The sequence below is a fragment of the Lates calcarifer genome, linkage group LG6 (genome assembly GCF_001640805.2).
Source record: "Lates calcarifer isolate ASB-BC8 linkage group LG6, TLL_Latcal_v3, whole genome shotgun sequence".
NCBI classification, from domain to species: Eukaryota; Metazoa; Chordata; class Actinopteri; family Centropomidae; genus Lates; species Lates calcarifer.
In genome coordinates this window covers 11,967,579-11,986,744 of record NC_066838.1, presented here as the reverse complement: position 1 = coordinate 11,986,744, position 19,166 = coordinate 11,967,579, and the positions used below count along the sequence as shown (strand labels likewise).

The window sequence follows — 19,166 nt, the reverse complement described above, 5'->3', positions numbered from 1 at the left end:
AGTGGAAAAAATACAAACTGGCCTGTAGAGGTTGACTAAGAGAACCATTTATTTTACCATCAGCTGACGTGTAAATACTGTACACACCCATAATATTGACAGAGACAACCTTTTGAGAGGAAATAGTTTATTCTGTAAAGAAAAGTGAACGTCTCGTCTTGGGACAATGAGTTGAAGAAGCCTTCTCTGAAGACTTGACAGTTTAGGCTGTAGCTTTGGCCTGAGTGGCCTTGGCCAGAGCCTTCAGGTCTGTGATGCACTTAGCAATGCTCTCTTTCTCCTGAAAAACAACAAACACAGATGTGAACTCTGAGGTGTCACCTGGAGACGTGCAAGACAATAAGAATAACAGGGACTTAAAGGTCAGTTTGAAAACCTGATAACTTTTTTGTTTTTTTTGCATAAAAAGACTATTTTAATATTGTGAATTTTACTATTTATTAATAAAAGCAAGAAAACTTGTTTTTTAAAGGTTGGTTATGGTGGACAACAACAATGAAGTAATGAATATGACTGGCTAGATTTCTGTACACATGCTGATACAAGTATGACTTCCAAATAACTATTTCTTTTGATTCATCACTTTCTTTACCTCCTACAAAAACATTTTTGTACATTTGAAAAAAAAAATTAAAGAGAACTTTGCCTAAATAAAAAAATATATTTTTTCTTTCAATTATTTATTTTTCAATAATTAATTATTCAATTATGTTTACAATGTCAGATACTGCATTATGGGTTCTATCTTCAAGTCTATCTTTTACAGCTAGTCAGCACTAAAAGTATTTTCTTAGTCCAGTTTAACCTCCTCTAACGGTTAAGTAATGTGTAAAGTATTTTTCCAAAAACAGATGCTGGAAAAAAGGGTGACATCTAATAATCAGCACCATATCATATTTTGGCCATTAAGCTACATAGACAAAGCTACATGATCAGACATTCAGTGCCAACTTTTAGTTTCTGTTACTCTGATGTGGGGGCATATTTTAGTTGGTACCCAAAAAGTATTGATATCCAGCACTTCGCTGGAAGTTTAGACTGACCTGCTGAGGAGTGATGCTACTAATGACGCTCTTCTCTACCCAGCTGACCATGTGCTCCTGCTCCATCTGGCGGTGGAGATTCTGCAGGGCGATCTGGTAGTCCAAGCGTCTCTTCACCTCATTTGTCACCATGTGTAGCCTCTCTCTGTAGTTGGTCTCCAACAGCATGGCCACATTGTTCTGAGGAGGAAAGAGGAGTCTTTGTCACCACACTACAGAAATATCTGTAGCTGCTAAAATATTAATTTTAAGCAGGTTTAATATGCCTTCTTTACATATTCTTCATACTGTGTTGCGATTTAAATGACATAAAGAGCTGCGTATGAAAAACCTTTAGAAAAGAAAAAAAAAGGTTTTCTTTAAGGTTTTTCCATGTCTGGGTTTTATAAAAGAAACAAAATAACTTGAATCATGGCAACATTAGTATCTATTCTTGGTCTCTTATTTTTCCCCGACATCATTTTGTTCCTGCTCTCCACACTCGCAGCAGCCTCAGCACCCTTCTTTGGCCACTTGGTGGTGGTGTTGCAATTTCAACTTGCCACCATTAGAGGTCAGTAAATGTCAAAGATTACATGATGATGCCCTTCAACTCCTAGAGCTCAAAGTAGAGAGGTGCAGGGCAAATACCTGTTGTCAATATGTCTTGTGTAAATGTGAGGCAGTCCATTACGAATGTGGAAGATACTGGAAAATTAAAATGCAAACATCACTGCTGCTCACCCTCTTAGCATCAAAGAGCACTGATCTTCCCTCTGCTCTCCACTGTTCTTTTTTCTCATCCTCAATGGCCTGAGCCAAGCTCGTCATGGCGAGGTCCTTCACCTCCTGGGCCTTGGCCACTTTGTCCTGAAAACACACATCCAGAAGGATTATAGAGGTGCTTGCAAATGTACTGCATTAAAGAGAAGACCTATGATTTTTGACTGAAAGTCATTTATGTCTAACAGAAATCTCTCTCTCCTTAAAGACAATGGGGATAAGTATAATACACTCTAATCTGCTGGGAAAAAAGCTACAAACACAAATCCACATGTTTGCCAGCTGACCTCGTTCAGTTTGTCAGCAAAAGCTGCCACACTTGGACCAAATTTCTTGACACCGTAAATGAAGACAGCGCCTATGGAGGCGGCAGCGAAGGTCTCGTGATTGATGACGTAGATTTCCTTGGAAAGAATGTACGTTAGGAGGCCGACACCCAGCATGTAGGGGCCTGGTGGCAAAGGGAAAAATGTAGAATTTTATTCACAGTCAGTGAAACAATGTTAATGTTGATCATTTAAAGACAGTGATGTAGAAAGCATGAGAGGATGTAAAACAAATCAATAATAACCACACAAGGTAATATTTATGAAGAGAGAGACAGTGTCAACCATGTGTAGTGTGGGGCCAAGTTGCACTAGAACTGTATTCAATTGTTTTTCCACGCTTAAATGTAACATTAAATTAGACTATCACTACATACGTTACTGTACAAAGTCGGACACCACAATGTGTCAAATGCATTGCTCTGGACAAAACATGTTGACTTTTGACTGGTAGGCTGAGGTCTCATGAGACACTGAACCTTTTTAATGTTATACCATAACCACAGGCCTTGTGTGTTTACTGTTCCCAGGAGTAATACTTAACATGGACAAGCAGCATTCAGTGTTTATGCACCGTATACCTATATCAAACTACCAGAAAACTTGAGGTATGCTCAAATTCTCAGTGCTTTTAAATAAAGGCTTAAATTGTTTATGTGTGCCACTGCATTTTATTGAGACTCTGTATTGCTAACTTGCACTGTTCTGTCACTATAATTTTTAGTCTCCTGTTAGATCAGCCTTCCCCTATTTTAGCTCATTTTTACCTTCTTTTTTCTTAAAGCCCTTTATCCAGCTTTAAAAATCCAAACCATTTCCAAATCACCAGTGTTGTGTGACCTCTCTTTCATCATCTTGTGTGAGCGTCTGGTTGTTTTTACAGTGACTCATTTTTGCATTTTCAACAATGTGTGTGTGTGTGTTTTTCCCTTGCTTTGGCCTCATATGTTAGGTACATAACCCTGTTACTATAGGTCAGTAGGGGTGATTGTGCAGATGAGGGCTGACCCAAACGCACATGCACATTAGTCACAATCATCTTGACTGTGCACTGGGTTGAAGACTACAGACCTGTGACTCCAGTTTTGGGGTACAGGAGCTGGAAGAGCTCCTCTGGGATAATGCCATGGCGAACTTTGCCTCCTTTCTCTGGCAGAGGGGGAACTGGGGCCAGACTCTGGGATGATGTGTGCAGGGAGCGAGATGCCTGGATCAGGCTGTGGTGGACAACACTGTTAGCTTTCAAAGACACAGCCCTCATAGGATGTATATCAATGGCTGATCAAATTTATCATAATGGCAGTAAAGAACACAGTAAATAAAACAATTTCTGAAAACACATACCCAGCTCCAAGGGCACCACTGCCTTTCAGGGAACTGGCTGTAAATGACAGAATAAACAATAACATAAGTACATCATGGCAAGTACTACATGTTTTCATTAAGATTTCATCTGTTGATTATTTACTTGATTAATTAAAATGTTTTTATAGCAGTATCAATCAAAGCTGAACATTATAACCCTCATGAAAGTAGGACTGGATGCACACTTGGACTAACTAATAAACTGGCTGTATGTAACTTTACTGCAGACAGTAATCAAGAACGACAGTAAATGTGAGGCTTATAATAAACCTGTAAAGCTATTTAAAAAAAATAAAAAAAAATTATGGACTTGAATTGTTTAGTCATTGTTGTTTCTCTTCACTACAGACGTCAAGAACACAAAACCGAGCAAGGCTAACTGTCAATAAGGTGACATTTGAAGACATGCAGAGCTAACGTTAGCTAATACAGCTTCTGTTTACCACCATCAGCTACCGTCACTTAATTTAGCTGTAACTAATGGACCGCAATGTCTGCTAGAAATGCAGAAAAAGCTTCACAGTCCAATCCAGGTACAAACCAGGTAAAGTTTCAGGGCAAATACTTTGCTTGTTACCTACAGGAGCTAGCATTAGCATGTCTCCCATTCAATGTGCGGCCTTCACTTTACCCTTCACATTCACTTTAAACTTGCAATTCTCCTGATTGACTGTTTGGTTGTTATGGAGCTAAGTAAGTTTTATTAACATCTCGAAAGCTATATTAGTGCATACCTGAAACAAGAACGAGCCTGGACAGCATGTTTGAAGGATGAAAGTGCCGAGTTGTAGCTCCACTGGGCAGCCTAGTCTCGGCCTCTGCGTGCCCTTCTGCAAAGAGCCGCAAGGATGGCGGATACACGAGAAATCCCCTCGAAACATCGCGAGAACAGAGAAGAGCTCCTGTTTTAAAGAAAGTGACCAGGAGATGGCGCTGCAGGCAAAGGTGTGTTTGGATGTTTGATGCCAAGATCAACTGTTTTGGGTTCATGTTTTGGGTAAACCTTCAAAATTCACGATTTTTATCAAAATTAAGAGAAACTGTCACGTAACAGCAGACTGAACATAACATTAAAATCAAAATTGAAACCACAATTGCAGCATTGCACACCAGCAGAGCCAGATACTGAATAAAAACGTACAATATCTATGTTAAAAACAGAGTTAGCCAAATGTGTGCAAAAGAGCTGTGTAAAATGGCAGTATATAAGACAGTATAAGTATGATATAGATAGTACGTACAAATGGTAGTGCACAGACAGTGAATCAGCAATAAAGAGCTGGAACCATATTAGGTCAAAATAAAGTATCTGACTTTCTGATGTCTAACCTTACGATGGAAAATATTAAACTACAGAAATGTTTCAAATTTATGGATTAAAAACAGCTAGTTAAGGCTGATATATCGAACTAAATCAAAGAAATGTTGATACTTATAGTAATTTTAGTATAAGAAGTTTTTTTTATGCCACATAAATAAGACACAATGCAGATAAAAGAAACCTGTTATAAGCTAAATAGCTTAAAGCTAACTAGCCTAGCTTAGTAAGTTGGCCTCTGACTCCAAAGGCATTTACATGATTTCATGTAGTTGAACTATTCCTTAATCACCTATTTTAATATATTGAATTCATGATAAATCTATTACAGCAGCTTCCTAAAAGCTTCTGAGAAGCTAAAATAATACTGTGTTTTCCTTTTGCCCTTAAGATGGTTCAACTAAAGACTGCAGTTTATCTAAATGTTTTTTTGATTTTATGTTAAAAATCAGTATGAAAGCCATTAAATCAAGGTTTTACTGATTATATACACTATACAGAGTTTGGTTGAGAGCCTTTAAAGACCTTTTTTTCCCTAATTTTTCTGTCTTTGTGACACAATGGAGTTATTTACCCCTTCATTAGATCTAAGTCATTAACCCGCTTCAATGAGAAATGAGACTGCTATTATAAAAAATTTAAACATCCAAGAGGCAGCACAGCTCTGTCTCCTAAGCGGTGCATTTCATCCCAGACTACGTGCACGGGGAATTGACTGGGTCTGTCTGTAATCTTGGGGCCCACCCGGGTATGGCATCAGTTTGGTGCGAGTGGCTGGTGAGATAGAGGAACATATGACGCTGTGGTTCTCTTCACTTCCTGTAAAATTATGCTCAACAGAGACAGCTACATGTGAAACACAGACAAAGCCCTCGGACATTATTTCAGAAGAGAGAGAAAATGGATGACTTCTCATCCACCTAATGAAGAGTTTCCCCCCCTGAATGAAATGCCGTAGTAGGTAAGCTTTATCATGCATTTCTGCTTTTTAAGCAGCGTTTAGTCTTTGCATTATCTTGTACATTTTCCCTCCACAGCCTGAATCAACAGTTGCAAGGGCCTAGTCTGTCTTTGATATGGTTCACTGATACTCAAAGGAGCTTTCTGAAAAACACACCAGCAATGCAACCACTGTAATATCTACCAAATCCTGTAATGTTACTACTGCTCCTAGTACTACGTATTTCTACTACTACTTGCAGCTACTGTTACTGCAACCAACCCGCATGGATCGTAGAGAATCGATGAGCTACACGAAACGTCCTTTACTTTCCTCTTTACTGTTTTTTATGCATACATCTCATATCATTTGGGGGCCGACTAGTGCTACAGATAAGTTCATACCACCCAAGTATAAGGACATATTTCAAACTCTTTCAGTTCTTGCTTTGATATATCAGCAAATGGTGTGGTTTTAACCAGATTTGTTACATACTGTATGTTTAATCATTATAAGTACTGATAATCACTTCTCTGATATATTATCATTAAAGGCTTGAGGCACTGTAACAGCCAGAGGAGCTGCCATGGACATCCTGGCTGGAATACAGCTCTCCCCAGTGAGAGCCTTTGACCAAATGGTGGAGTACAGAGCAGAGAAACGCGAACACCTGCGAGGACGAAACAACGTGACTTCATGCCGCAGCCCAACAAGAGAGCTTAACACAAGACAGATAAAAAAAGAACTGAAAGAAAAGAGGCATCTGGAATTTCTGAGGAGGCGATCAGTGAGCCCAGAGCTGTGTGGTTTGAAGTCTACAAGGAGGAAACCTTCGCCAAACACGTTCTCAGTGAAACATAATAGTTCTAGCAGCAGTTTAGAGACACTGTGTACAAATATCCAAACTATTCCCACCGCTAATGGACATCCAAAGATGATTTTAACACCAAACAGCAGCATAACTGATGGCCCGAGCACCAGCACATGGGTAAATAAAAGATCCTTTGACATGATTATATCACCAAATCCATAATGTCATCTGTCCCAGTACCCTCTCCTCTTGTTCCCTCAGGCTTCATCATGGTCAGAGCAGGTGACACTGATGAAGCAAGAGAAAGGCCGTTCAAGGAAGCAAGCATCTACCTCCACAGCAGTGGTAAACGAATCAAACCTGCACAGGATGAAAAGCACAGATAAAAGAGGGAGTAGTATTAATGGTAAAAGTCTCACCAATTACATAAAAGTTTTCACCAGTGACTGTCACATCATTGTTGATCTTTCATACTAATAAAGCTGTTTTTCTTCTCCCTCGCTTAAAGCTCAGAAGACCAACATCAAAACATCCATCCAAACAGACAGTGTTCACCAAAAATTCTTCCACCGAACAGAAAATATTCACCAAAAGAAGGCAATTCGAGAGGCCGGTGTGCAAACAGAGTGAGTGTGGCTTACTGTAAATCTCCCTGAAATCTCATTTCATATCGACAAACAGCTTAGATCAGTGTTTTATGTTTCTGTAACAGAATATCTTCTTCCACACAGGTCTGGCCTCATCACTGTCAAGGAATCAGTGAGTTTCACAGTGTTCATTTATTCGTTGGTGTTGTTGGTGTCAGCTGCAGATCGGAAAAATAATAATTAACTAATTTAATTGTTACTCTTGTCTCTCATCTCTCTTAATAGGATGTTCAGCGGTTAACTGACTACTTACAGGTAAACCAACCAAATCTTTTCCAAGCCCACCCTGATCTGTGTTTTGTGCATCCCAAGTTAGAAATGAAATAACAGACCCCTTCTCTAATGAATGAAAAGTTAGTCAGTTAAACACACTGAGGGGTTTTACAGCTGCAACATAACTTGTTTAGACATGACCAGTAACTTAGGGTGGCTAATGTTAACTGGTGTTAACCAACATTAGCTAGATTTTACTGTGTGACTGATGCTATCCTGTAGTTGTCACTTGTTGCCACAGTGGCTGTTATTCAACAAAACTGAGATAGTTTTGTTCATATGTTCTGAAGCTATTGTATGTGCTATGCTGTGTGTAGCCAGCTGCCTGACTTTTCATGCAAAAATAAAAATATTACAGTTTTATTTCCACTCAACACGTGAGATGATAACTTTCTTCATCACTGATTAAAACCTCAGCAGAAGAGTCTGACTGTCTTTAGCTTCACTCATTATTTCTATGTTGTTATAACTTTCTGTCGTCTGCTGTCTGTTTGGTGCCAGGAGGCCCTGTGGAGAGAGGATGCCATGAAGAAGAAGATGGCAGCCCTCCAGGACAGCACGTCAAGCCTCTTGAACTCGTCAAACAAATTATGGATGGTGAGACTCCTCTGTGTTTGCATGTGTGTGTGTATTCACAGGCCATTCGTTTAATTTGAACACACCCCCAGTGTTTTGCAGGTTCCAGTTTCCAAATACCAAACACATATTTCTTATTTCATACGGTCATGCAGTGTTGCTTGCTCTTTGTTCTCTGGTTACCCGGTTGATGTTATACTGAACATTTCTTTGTCACAGTTGGGTACATAGGCTGTGTATGGCTGCTTCAGGAAGGCCTGTGGTTTGGAGCTTCCTGCTTCCGCTCTAGTCTATACTGCATAGGAGGAGTGCAAGCTGTCAGTCTTACACAGGAAGGGTGTGACAGTCAGTAGATAATATAGGTGCTGTCATCCTCATCAGGTCTCTTGGCAGTCTAGCTGTAATGAATGAAAGATAAATATTAGTGTTTCCCTTTTTGTTTTTCTGTTGTTTACTTTGAGTTTGAACAGCTGAGGATCTAGATGTGTGTTTAGTTTAAAATCTTTATGCCTGTCATCTGTAAAATTGTTTCTCACTCAGGTATGTTATCATCAGGGAATTTGTTATATATTTTCCACTCCTGTAGCGGTGTAGTGTTGCAGCGCGTGCAGACTTTTCCTCAGGCTCACTGATGCTGCAAGTTGTCTTTGTGCACCAGTGAGCGCAGACTGCGAGAGAACAGCCTATCACAGCTTTTTGATACATGAACCATTAATTTTCCATCTGCAGGTTACAGCGTGACAGTCAGTCATTTCCTCTCTAACCCACACAGGCTCGCTGCAGTGAAGACCTGCTGAGAAACAAGATTAAGGCTCTGGAGGCGCAGCTGCAAGTCTGCCTGCAGGTAAGAGCAGCAGCTGTTAGTAAAGTAAAGAGTGTTTTTTAATCAAGTAACAGATGTGTTTCTTTAAGTTATTTCTTTGCAACAACCCAAACATTTAGTCTTTTGTGAAGAACCAGCCTGGCTCTACACTTTCACTCTGTCATGTCGGTCTAGCTCAGTTGTGTTGTGTCTTCACAGAAGTTTCCAAAAGATGGAGTGAAGAAACTGATGGTACAGATGGAGAAGCAGAAACTGATATATGAGGAGAAGGCCCTGGTCGCCCTGCAGAAGGCCACACAGGACAAAACTGAGGCACTCAGCAAGGCAGAGACACTGCAGGTCAAACACCTGACCACATGCTTTCTGTTTGACTAAGGAGAGAGAGACAACATCAATGTCACAGCCTTATTTGGGTTTTCTGGAGATGATGTGTTTTGTTAACCAGTCAGGTTTACTGCAGTGTCAGTATTGCAGCTGAATCTTAAAGAAACTTTGTGTTTTTGGCACCAGGAATCGCTGATTACAGCAAAGGCAGAGGCACTGAAGTGGCAGAGCCTGTACGAGGAGCTGAAGCTGAGCTCTGGACAACTCAGGGAGAACCAGCACCTCAGCAACGAACAGCTGCAACAGCTACACAGCCAAGTGGAGGTATGGTATACTGTGGAAATGTGCACAGTCAGAAGTTTGAATGTCAGTGGTAATGAAAAATGAGTGAGTGTGTGTGTGTGTCCTGTGCAGCTGTCCCGGGCCAGAGAGGCCGAGCTCAGGGAGGAAGTGGTGTCATTACGTCAAGAGACGAAGGAGCTACAGTACAACATTTGCCTACTGGAAGAGGACAACCAGACTTTAAGACAGGAAATCCAGCAGCTGAGAGGTAAGAGACTTCAGAGCTATGTGTTTTCTTTCTGTAAAACCTTTCTCCTCGCTTGGACTAAACACATGCTTTTTAAAAATTTGTTTGTGTTTTATTCAAACTGCTTTCTGTTTTCTAGATGGCGGCAATGAGAGCCAGGACTTCCTGATGCAGGATTGTCTGACGTCAGAGGAAGCAGAGCCACAGCTGACGGTGAGGAGAGACTCTCAGTTGGAGGAGAAGCTCCGTCACACTCAGGAGAAACTCCGGATCAAGGAGAGAGAGGTAAAGAGGGCATGTCATAGTAGCACATTCACAACCTTCTTGTTTTGTTGTATTCAGAGCCGCCACACAGGCAATAATTACAGTTAAGGGTTTTTATAATACAAGATATTCATGAATCCACAAGAGATGAGTCAAAAAGAAGATATTCCTCTTTATAATTCGTTGTACAGAGACTGATACATGCCCCAAAAGGAAAGAACACTTATTATATATTTGCAAAAAATTACAAAAGATATTTGTAAAATATTTTCTTAAAAGGTCATATATATTTTAGCAAATCATTTATATTTCAGTTGAATTATAGGAACATCAAATTGTCTTTTTATGACAAATTCTAATCTTAATATTAACTCAACTTCCACTCACCAGCTTTTGCATCACTAAATAACTATCAAAACTATTTTAAGAGTATTTCTCAGGATGCATTTTAAATTACATGCACTCATTTCTGGAAAATACTTTAGAGATACAAGTAAATTTTGGCTCCCCCAGCTTTAAATACATGTGTGTGTGTGTGTGTGTGTCTGTGTGTGTGTGTGTGTGTGTGCGCGCAGTGTGAGGAGCTGCAGACGGAGCTGCATACCATGGAGCAGGAGTGTCAGTCCAGTCAGGCCCGGCTGTCGCAGTGCAGGGACGAACTCCGGCAACTCAGCCACCGCCGCAGGAGAACGGTGAGCAGTGTTTGTGTGTGTGTGTGTGTGTGTGTGTGAGTGCACACTTAGGGGAATTTGAGACTTAATGTCCTTGCTATACTCAAGTGCTCTCATTTTCCCTCACATTGTTAGCCAACAAATTTGAATAGTTGTACACTTTCTGCATCAACCTGTATTTTACACTTTTTGCTGCAGTGACCACCAGAGCAGCTACAACAAAATATAACTCAGATGTTTTTCTTATCTCTTTGTTTAGACGCTGTGTGGCTCCTGGTGGAAGGTGTTCTTGTTCTTCCTTCTCCTCCTGGCTATGGCAGGAGTTGTTATGTTGTGGCTGTGGCATCCTCCTTTCAGGGAGCAAGTTGAAGACCTGTACTCAGACATAGAGACACGTATCGAAGACTATCTCTTGCAAATGGCCACTCCTCAACACTCAGGCTGTTTTAGACCAATATGATAATGTCATTGCTCAGGAATTTGTTGTTAAAATTAGATTTTTATTGGATGTAGTTTGTTGACGTCTTTGTATTTCATGCAATTTTAGACTTGGAACTTTAAGTGTGTGTGTGTGACATCAGATAAAGTTGTGTGGACATGTGGAGGATGTACTGTGTGTGCAGAAAGTTCATGCAGTGTGAAAAAATCAGCAGTATTTGAAACAGTGAGAACAAACCATCAGCCTAAAAGCTGGTGTTAATGACATGTTCAGAGTAGTGAGGAGTAGACAATTAGCCAGTATCCTCTGTACTGTAAACAGCCTGTTTAGTAAGAAATTTGAAATATTATAAAGCCATTTAAACATGAAAATAAAGACAAAACATCCATGTAATCCTTTCAACTCTTGTGGGAGGAAATTAAATCGGTACTATGGAGTATTGTGGAGTTGTTTTAGATTCACTATTGCTCAACATGACTCGAAAAAGAGACAGTGAGGACACAATAAAAAAGCTGTTTAGTGTTTTATATTATGAGAAATAAAAACTTACAAATACAATTTTGTTTGTCATTGTGTGTGGGTTTTTTTTTTTTTTTTTTTTTTTTTTTGGAATAAGTGTAATCTTAGTGAGACTGCAGGCCCAAAATAAAGTAAAAAATACCAGATTGTGTCACTGGTTGGCATCTAGAGAGAAGTAAACTATACTTAAATCAACAAAAGTAAAGGTACATGTTATGCAGAAGAATCACCCCTGTCAGAGTTATATAATTAGATATCACACAGTAGCTCATAATTATTAGATTAATGTACAAGCAGCTTTTTAAAATTTTAACTACTTTGTACAATGTTGTGTAGTTTTAATTCATAACAATGTATCATGTTTAAAGAACTCACTCACATTTTTAATGTGTAAATTAATGTGTAATTTTCAAAGTAACGTTAGCTGTTAATGATTTTTATTTTCATCAGTAGTGTATTAGCAATACATCTCATGAGCAAAGCACTGTGCAGTTTTAAATGTATAGTTGTAAAATATCTTTTATCATTTTGTCGTTTCAGTATCAGTGTATTACTTTATTCAGTTAATCCCATACTAGGTCATGAAGTTAAAATAACACAGAACAAAAACTCCAATAATAATAGCATCATTTTATAAATTAAAATGATCAGATGCATTTAATTGCAGGGGAGAACCATCCTCTCACAGCTAACAGTGCACCTGTGCTGCCTCAGTGACGTGATAGCACTGTGTGGTAACTGCCAGTTGTTCACATCTGTGCCAAATGCACTGAATGATATGTGGTAAATTCTACACAAATGTTCATGAAACTGACAGGCATGACTCACGGCACCGTCTATTGTCTGATTACACTCAAACTTAGAGACAAAACACACAGGGCTGAGTGGGATGGAGCTATTGTTTATTGTATTCAGTGTTTTTTTTTTTTTAACTGTTCCAGATAAAGTGCCATTCTCAACAGGCACTGACACAGCACATCCACCACACAGATCTGCAGCTCCCGTCTTTTCACACACATTTACCTGCATGTTCCCCAAATACACCACTAGTCAGTGAAGAGATGGATCTTTGCTGGGCTGAGGTCAGTCTCCTGGTGAAACTGGCACTGAAGGTAAGAGGCTGTAGTGAAGGTACTGTGGCTGCAAGCGTCTGTAACATATTTCACAACATGACAAAGGGGATCTTACCAAACTCTCTTTTTACTCACAGAGTGGTAATAAACCTCTGCGAGATGAGGACTGCAGTTCTGCTGTTGGTTGCGGGGTTGTGTTTATTGAACGTCACATCTTCACTGAAAATCTGTGCTTTCAACATTCAGAGCTTTGGTGAAGCAAAAGCAAACAACAAGAAGGTTATGGGGATTTTACTGAAGGTATTTTACTGTGTGTGTACAACAGCTACAGCAACATCCAAACAAAACTGTACAGCTGATGGATTTTTTTTTTTTTTTTTTTTGGCTTCCAAGATCCTCTCTCGATGTGACTTGTGTCTTATTCAAGAGGTCCGAGACTCTAAAGGAGAAGCAATAAAAGCTTTGGTTGAAGATCTTAACAGGTATAAGCATAACATCTAGTAAATTGTGTGTCACATACATACGCCACTCAACATCAACTTTAATTTTGTTTCATTCACATTGTTGTCGGCAGATTTGACAAATCCAACACGTACTCGTACGTGGAAAGTGAAAGGCTTGGGAGGAAAACCTACAAGGAGCAGTATGTTTACATATACAGGTAAACAGGCTGTTTATCAAACATGACACATTACATTTAACATGAGGTCCTTACAGTCCTGCCCTTTTTACCCTCTTTTCATTTCTAGGAACAATGTGCTGAAGGTCAAAGAGCATTATCAATGTCCTAAACTGGAAGAAGGAACCAATGAAACTGATGTTTTCTCCAGAGAGCCTTTCATCATTCACTTTCATTCCCCCACAACACGTAAGACTAAAAGAAAGTGCACCCTAATACACTCTCGTGACACAGTATTTCTGGAGTATCCATGTCCAACGCACATGTAAACATCAGGTTTCAAAAACCTGGAGCTGAATTACAGCAGTTTATCCAGGTTTCTAATCATTCTCTGCAATGAAAGAAAAATATGAGTTTTACAGTGGGTAGAGGATAAATTCTTTCATCAGTTTAGTTGTTATTCTCATCTTCCACCACTCCTACCAGATGAAAAGTAGAATAGTAGATGCAGCAGAGTTCAGCCTTCCAGAAAGCAAACTGGATTCATCAGTTTATAAAGAATTCATGGATTTGGACAATAATAACCTGGATAATAATGTTAGAAATATGTACATAGGGATATGAATGAACAGGTTCTCCTGTATGCAAATGTCATAATGTGATTAAAACCAGGATACTACTGTGCATGTAAACACATTCATTAAAAATTTTTGTTGTTGTTGTTGTTGTTGTTGTTGTCTTTTGTTTTCCTCCAGTGGTGAAGGATTTTGTTCTGATTGGCCATCACACCAGTCCAAAAACTGCCATGAAGGAGATTGATGAGCTGTACACTGTCTTCAAAGGAATTTACAAAAAGTGGAAGACTGACGTAGGTCAAACCACATCATCACCTTCATCATCATAGTATTCTTGTTGTTTGTTTTATTTTTTTATCTATATGTTGGTCAGAGTTTCTCTGTTTAGCTTTGTCTTTTACACAGGAAGAAATTTATGAGTAATTTTGGTCTGTTGAACTTGTCCTTTTTGCTTCCTTTCATTCACACCAGAATGTGATGATCCTTGGGGACCTCAACGCTGGCTGCAGCTACGTCACCATCAAGGGCTGGAGAGCCGTGCGCTTGAGGAGTGACCCCAAGTTTCGCTGGCTAATTGGAGATGAACAAGACACCACCGTCCGGAAGAAGACACACTGCGCCTATGACAGGTCAGCAGGTGGAAACAGAATCACGTAGTCGTAGAACACCTGCAGATGCCAGTCATGTTGGATAAAGTTATTTATTTATGCAATTTTTTTTTCACATTTTCACACAGGATCATTGCCCATGGACGTGAAATTATTTCCAGTATAGTGCCAGGTTCAGCTCAACCGTTCAACTTTAAAGAGAATTTCCATCTCACAGAGGAGGAGGTAAACTTGGTCCCTTGTAAATTCACTTTTTTTGGCTCAGTTTTATACTTTTATCATGAGCATTAACCCTGATATATTTGTGGCTCTTTAGGCTCTTGAGGTGAGCGATCATTTTCCAGTAGAAGTCGACCTGAAGCCCAACCACCGCTACCTCCTCCGCCATGAGCTGTAATCCACTCAGGACAACCATCAACAAACCAGGACTTCTTCATTATATTAACTGTAGTTTTATCTGATTTTATCTGTTAAAATAAAACAAAGCACCCAACAGAACATTCACTGTTACTCTTCCTTTATAATGACGAGAATTTGTCCTCAAAGTGGCACTACCTTGTTGCATAAGACACCAATAAACATGAACTGTTTCAGGAACTGCGTGTTTGACTGTAGGAGTTTATACTGTGCATCTGAAACCAAAACCGCATCAAAGCTGACATCATTTCATGAGCTCATGAAGGTACGTTCCTACAGCAACACAGAACATTACTTTTTCTGATTTCACATTTTACAGAGAAACTTTTTAAACATCATTTTATATCTTCATATTTTGTTGCAGCCTTACATACTGTTGCCATTTACTGTCATACATTCAACCAAGTATTTTAGTTTTAATGTGTAATTTATGCTCCGTCTGTTTGACAGGAAGCCACTTGCAGCAACAACAGATGAGAGTTACTTCGCGCTCTCTTCCTTTCTGAGAGAGAGGAGATTATCTGTGGCAATGCATTAACGTTTGTCTTGATTCTGTCATAACCGATTGATTTGTCTATTTGCAAAGATGGAACAAAATCTTTCTGATCTACTAAGTGATGCATTTTCAGGTAAGGAACAAGTTTTAGTACTGTGGTATTTATTTTAATTTATTTTTACTATTTACCAAATGGTAATTTTCAAATGATGTTATTGCAGAGACGTCTGTTCCATCATTTCCTGATGGAGACTTGGACTTCGAGAATTTGAATTTTGACGAAAAGCTTGAGGAAGACGAGACAGACATCTCTCATGAAAACTCACCAGCAAAGGAAGACAGAGCTCTGCACCAGGAAGCAACTGGTGAAACTACAGTTTTGTCTATCATGAAGACTGAAGATACACACATGGCTGAAAATGCAGTTGAGGAGCAGTCTGATGATGATGATGATGATGATGATGATGAGGAGGAGGAGGAGGAGGAGGAGGAGGAGGAGGATTTTCAAGGTGTCAGGGTCGGTCTCATGAGCATGGACAGAACACCAGAGGAGGATTACGCAAGCTCCGATGGAGATTCTGAGCAGGAAGCCTCTGGAGAAGATGATGAGGATGAGGAGGTGGATATGGGAGAGGAACCAGGGGAGTCGTTGATGTCACTTTGCTGTGGCGGTGAGGAGAAGTCCTGCTATGGTGGTAAAGAGGACAGGATCTTTGCTGAGGGACAACCCCTGGCCCCAGAGGCTGCTGAAAACTCTCAAGTTAGAAACAAGGAGCAAGGTGAGAGCGAGAGAGACGAGGAGGCGTCCTACTTTGGGCGAGTCCCCGAACGTTGTGGTGAGATGACGATAAAAGGTGATGGGATTGAAGAGGATGAGGAAGAGAGGGGAGAGGAGAAGCAAGACAGCTCATCTGATTCTGAGCGTGAGGCCGTGAAAGTCGAACAAGAGGAAAACACTCCTGCTCAGTGCCTTGAGCAGGAGGTTGAAAATCCTTACAAAGTCGGGCCTGCAACAGCCAGTTTGGAGTTTCCAGAAATATCGGCGCAAAATCTGCAGGATCTCATCGCTGAGGTTGATGGTGAGGAATACGAGGAGAAAATGAAGGATTTCTCTGGGGAGGAGCATCAAGAGGCAGGTGAGAGCTTTGCAGATTATCCCTCAGACTTTTCTTCATGTGAATACGTCGAAGACGGAGTCAAAAATCGAGAAAGTAATTCCAAGTCGAACCCTGCCTTGCTTCATATGTCTGGCAGTGATTCAAATGCAAAGCAGAACGTCTGCCTGGAGGGAGCTATGACAGATATAACATGGATGGGAAAGGAGGAGTATGCGGATGAGGAGGAAGATGGGTATCTGTACAGCATAGATTTGGAGATGGATGCTGAAAAGTTCCGGAGTTTCAATGTGGCAGCTGGAGAAGAAGACGGAAAAAAAACAGAAATTGTTGAGGATGTGTCGGGCTATTCAGCCGTTACAGCGAGTGATGATCAGACAAGTGAGAGTGAGTCCTACAGCTCCAGTGACGATGAGGTCCAACACAGGAGGAGAGATGAGGACCCCTCAGATTGCACGTGTATGCAAGATCTGGAAAACAACAAGAAACTGGAGGACACTTGGCTCTACAGCGAGGGCAGCGCCGCATTCTCCAGGTGGAGCAGCTCCGACAGTCATCCAATCACGAGCAGCATAGCAGATACAGCAGATTTCAGCGTAAACTGGGATTTCGACGTGTCAAAAACTGCTTCCCTTCTGTCTGAAGACCTGTTAACCACAGAAGACACAGATAAAACGGAAACACCTCTTTCAGATGTGAGTCAGCGTCCTGCAGAAGACATCAACAGCTACTCTGTGGTACAGAGAGAGGATGGCAAAACAACAAGCCCCTCTTACCAGGGATCCGTGGATGACAGCTTCTTCTTCAACACAGGACTTGAGGCCTCAGAGGTCACCGAGCTGGGGCAACTGGGAGATGACGAGTATGAGGAGGAGGAGAGGAACTGGGAACAAGAGCAGGAGAGAATCAAGGCTTTTTACAAGTTTTACGACGACAGCAAAGGGGAGTATGAAAGAGAGGGTGAGTGTAGATGAAATGGGTGTTTGTTACAGAATAATATCAACAAGTGTTGCATGTACACAATTGATCAGTTTCCATTTATATATATATATTTTTTAGAGAGGCAGATAAAAGTTCAGTTTTGTGCAGATCCAGTCATTCACTACGAATCTGACAGGTAAGCAGGATTTCTTCTCTGCATTTAACATCTTGAGCAATAACTACAACCTGAGCGATGACAAACACCCAAAACCTGTGTCGTCTTCCTCTTTTTCTCAGCAGTGACAGAGATTCACTCAGCAGCTCCACAGACAGGGAGGAGGACCTGAGCTCTGCAGACACATCTGAAGTGAGAATATGATCATTCGCATGTGGTCACATATGAGAGCACACGGAAACACATACACATAAATGACACTGTTTACCTGCTTCGTCTGTGTTCAGGAGCTGAGGGAGCCTGACGACACTCTACAGATGATACCTGTTTGTGATCCCCCAAACATTCAGCTGCAGGAGGAGCGTGTGCCGGACAACATGACAGAGAATGTACTGGAGAATGTGACAGAGAACATGCTGGAGAATGATCTCAGCAACACAAAAATCTGTACCAGAAAACACAAGGTGCGTCCTCACTGGCCATTACTGATTCACTGTTTACTTATTTGTAGATGGTTATTTGTACGTCCCTGTCCTTTTTTCTCCCCCTGCAGTGTCTTGGCATGCTGAAACTGATACTGAAGATGGGTGTGGTAACAGGGACGGGACTGCTGATGTTCTGGTTGGCCACAGACCAACTAGAATGGCTCAGCCAAGCTTCCTTCTTCTGGGGCTAAAGCTATTTTTTTTCTGGCCATGAAAACATGTTAGTAAGCTTACACATGATGAAAAAAAATCCTAAATGACACATTTTGTAAGAATGCAGTGTAAAGTGCTTGATGTTGAAAATTGTGAACCGTTATCTGTAATATGCAATTTTGTGCTTAATAAAGGTCTAATTTAGTTTAAAATGATGCTGAGTTATTGTGTTCCAGTTGAACTGGGTCTAAATAGGCCTAAAACCAAGGCCTGCACATGCACTGCATTTCTGGTGAATTAGTAATAAGCCCAACACTTACTAAATTTCACTATTATTTGTGATAGAAAGTGTTTTTATTTATTTATTTATTTATGTAGCAGCAAAACATGATGCGTTTGGGACATTCTTATTTCTTCATTAATTTAATTTATATAAAAAAATATGAATGTTATAATAATTATCAATAAAATAACATGTAACAATAATGTAAAAGGGGGGGGGGCTTCCTCATAATATGTATTCTGACTACATTTGTTAACGGTGCTGTTGTATTCTTACATGTGTAATTTAGATAACAGACTTTACTATGTCTATATTTTGTTATTATTATTATTTTAATATATATTTTCAGGACTACTACGGGAACAGAGCTAAGGTAACAGCTTTAGCATTAGTATTGGTGAATATTAATATCCGCCTGCTGGTCGCGCTGCTTCGTTTTTGGAAAGAAACTGGCATACTAAAAAGAGGGGAACACGAAGAAGAATTTGCTAAACGGAAATGATGTAGCGTTTGACTGAAAGTGCGAATGTTTTAAAGACCTGGCTCAACAAATGAGGGCGGGTTGCAGCGTCTCCATTCTCCCAAGTTACTGGTAGATGCCGCGCGACAAAACGAA

At 40.3% G+C, this 19,166-nt stretch overlaps 3 protein-coding genes across 7 annotated transcripts; 2 read left to right on the top strand and 1 right to left on the bottom strand.

Moving 5' to 3' along the window:
* Positions 1 to 31: 31 nt before the first annotated feature.
* On the bottom strand, positions 32 to 4,384 carry atp5pb (ATP synthase peripheral stalk-membrane subunit b). The gene is made up of 7 exons (XM_018665960.2): positions 4,231 to 4,384; positions 3,476 to 3,512; positions 3,203 to 3,348; positions 2,093 to 2,256; positions 1,767 to 1,892; positions 1,044 to 1,223; positions 32 to 280 (listed from the first exon to the last, which is right to left on the bottom strand). Exons 1-7 carry the CDS (start codon positions 4,256 to 4,258, stop codon positions 203 to 205), a joined length of 759 nt encoding a protein of 252 aa, XP_018521476.1. The 5' UTR covers positions 4,259 to 4,384; the 3' UTR covers positions 32 to 202.
* Positions 4,385 to 5,616: 1,232 nt separating this feature from the next.
* On the top strand, positions 5,617 to 11,669 carry LOC108876445 (TRAF3-interacting JNK-activating modulator). 2 transcript variants are annotated; one of them, XM_018665958.2, is made up of 14 exons: positions 5,617 to 5,775; positions 6,308 to 6,742; positions 6,827 to 6,971; positions 7,074 to 7,191; positions 7,297 to 7,324; positions 7,438 to 7,467; positions 7,987 to 8,082; positions 8,834 to 8,905; positions 9,083 to 9,223; positions 9,395 to 9,532; positions 9,623 to 9,758; positions 9,877 to 10,022; positions 10,577 to 10,693; positions 10,932 to 11,669. In XM_018665958.2, the coding sequence occupies exons 2-14, from the start codon at positions 6,341 to 6,343 to the stop codon at positions 11,130 to 11,132; spliced, it is 1,770 nt and encodes a 589-aa protein (XP_018521474.1). In that variant the 5' UTR covers positions 5,617 to 5,775; positions 6,308 to 6,340; the 3' UTR covers positions 11,133 to 11,669. The 2 variants fall into 2 exon arrangements, with proteins under 2 accessions (XP_018521474.1, XP_018521475.1); XM_018665959.2 differs by having other exon boundaries at positions 5,625 to 5,771.
* Positions 11,670 to 12,623: 954 nt separating this feature from the next.
* si:dkey-183p4.10 (uncharacterized) lies at positions 12,624 to 18,479 on the top strand. Of its 4 annotated transcripts, XR_007813402.1 has the most exons (9): positions 12,624 to 13,003; positions 13,097 to 13,185; positions 13,278 to 13,364; positions 13,453 to 13,571; positions 14,078 to 14,190; positions 14,369 to 14,526; positions 14,634 to 14,730; positions 14,822 to 15,187; positions 15,373 to 15,515. XR_007813402.1 is itself a non-coding variant. In XM_018666042.2 (7 exons), the coding sequence occupies exons 2-7, from the start codon at positions 15,509 to 15,511 to the stop codon at positions 18,303 to 18,305; spliced, it is 2,322 nt and encodes a 773-aa protein (XP_018521558.1). In that variant the 5' UTR covers positions 15,092 to 15,187; positions 15,373 to 15,508; the 3' UTR covers positions 18,306 to 18,479. The 4 variants fall into 4 exon arrangements, 2 of the variants coding, with proteins under 2 accessions (XP_018521558.1, XP_050927144.1); XR_007813401.1 differs by having other exon boundaries at positions 12,624 to 13,185; XM_018666042.2 differs by lacking the exons at positions 12,624 to 13,003; positions 13,097 to 13,185; positions 13,278 to 13,364; ... (2 more) ...; positions 14,369 to 14,526; positions 14,634 to 14,730 and adding exons at positions 15,640 to 17,493; positions 17,593 to 17,650; positions 17,755 to 17,821; positions 17,917 to 18,093; positions 18,183 to 18,479 and having other exon boundaries at positions 15,092 to 15,187; positions 15,373 to 15,551.
* The last annotated feature ends 687 nt before the right edge of the window (positions 18,480 to 19,166 follow it).

Coding starts and splice junctions, on each gene's coding strand:
- atp5pb (XM_018665960.2), bottom strand. CDS start 4,258: ATGCTGTCCAGGCTCGTTCTTGTTTCAG. Junction 2,257..3,202: donor CCCCAAAACTGGAGTCACAG/GTCTGTAGTCTT, acceptor CTTTGCCACCAG/GCCCCTACATGCTGGGTGTC. Junction 1,224..1,766: donor TGCTCTTTGATGCTAAGAGG/GTGAGCAGCAGT, acceptor TTTCCTCCTCAG/AACAATGTGGCCATGCTGTT.
- LOC108876445 (XM_018665958.2), top strand. CDS start 6,341: ATGGACATCCTGGCTGGAATACAGCTCTCCCCAGTGAGAGCCTTTGAC. Junction 6,743..6,826: donor GCCCGAGCACCAGCACATGG/GTAAATAAAAGA, acceptor TTGTTCCCTCAG/GCTTCATCATGGTCAGAGCA. Junction 7,192..7,296: donor GAGGCCGGTGTGCAAACAGA/GTGAGTGTGGCT, acceptor TCTTCCACACAG/GTCTGGCCTCATCACTGTCA.
- si:dkey-183p4.10 (XM_051071187.1), top strand. CDS start 15,509: ATGGAACAAAATCTTTCTGATCTACTAAGTGATGCATTTTCAG. Junction 17,494..17,592: donor AGGGGAGTATGAAAGAGAGG/GTGAGTGTAGAT, acceptor TATATTTTTTAG/AGAGGCAGATAAAAGTTCAG. Junction 17,651..17,751: donor ATTCACTACGAATCTGACAG/GTAAGCAGGATT, acceptor TCTTTTTCTCAG/CAGTGACAGAGATTCACTCA.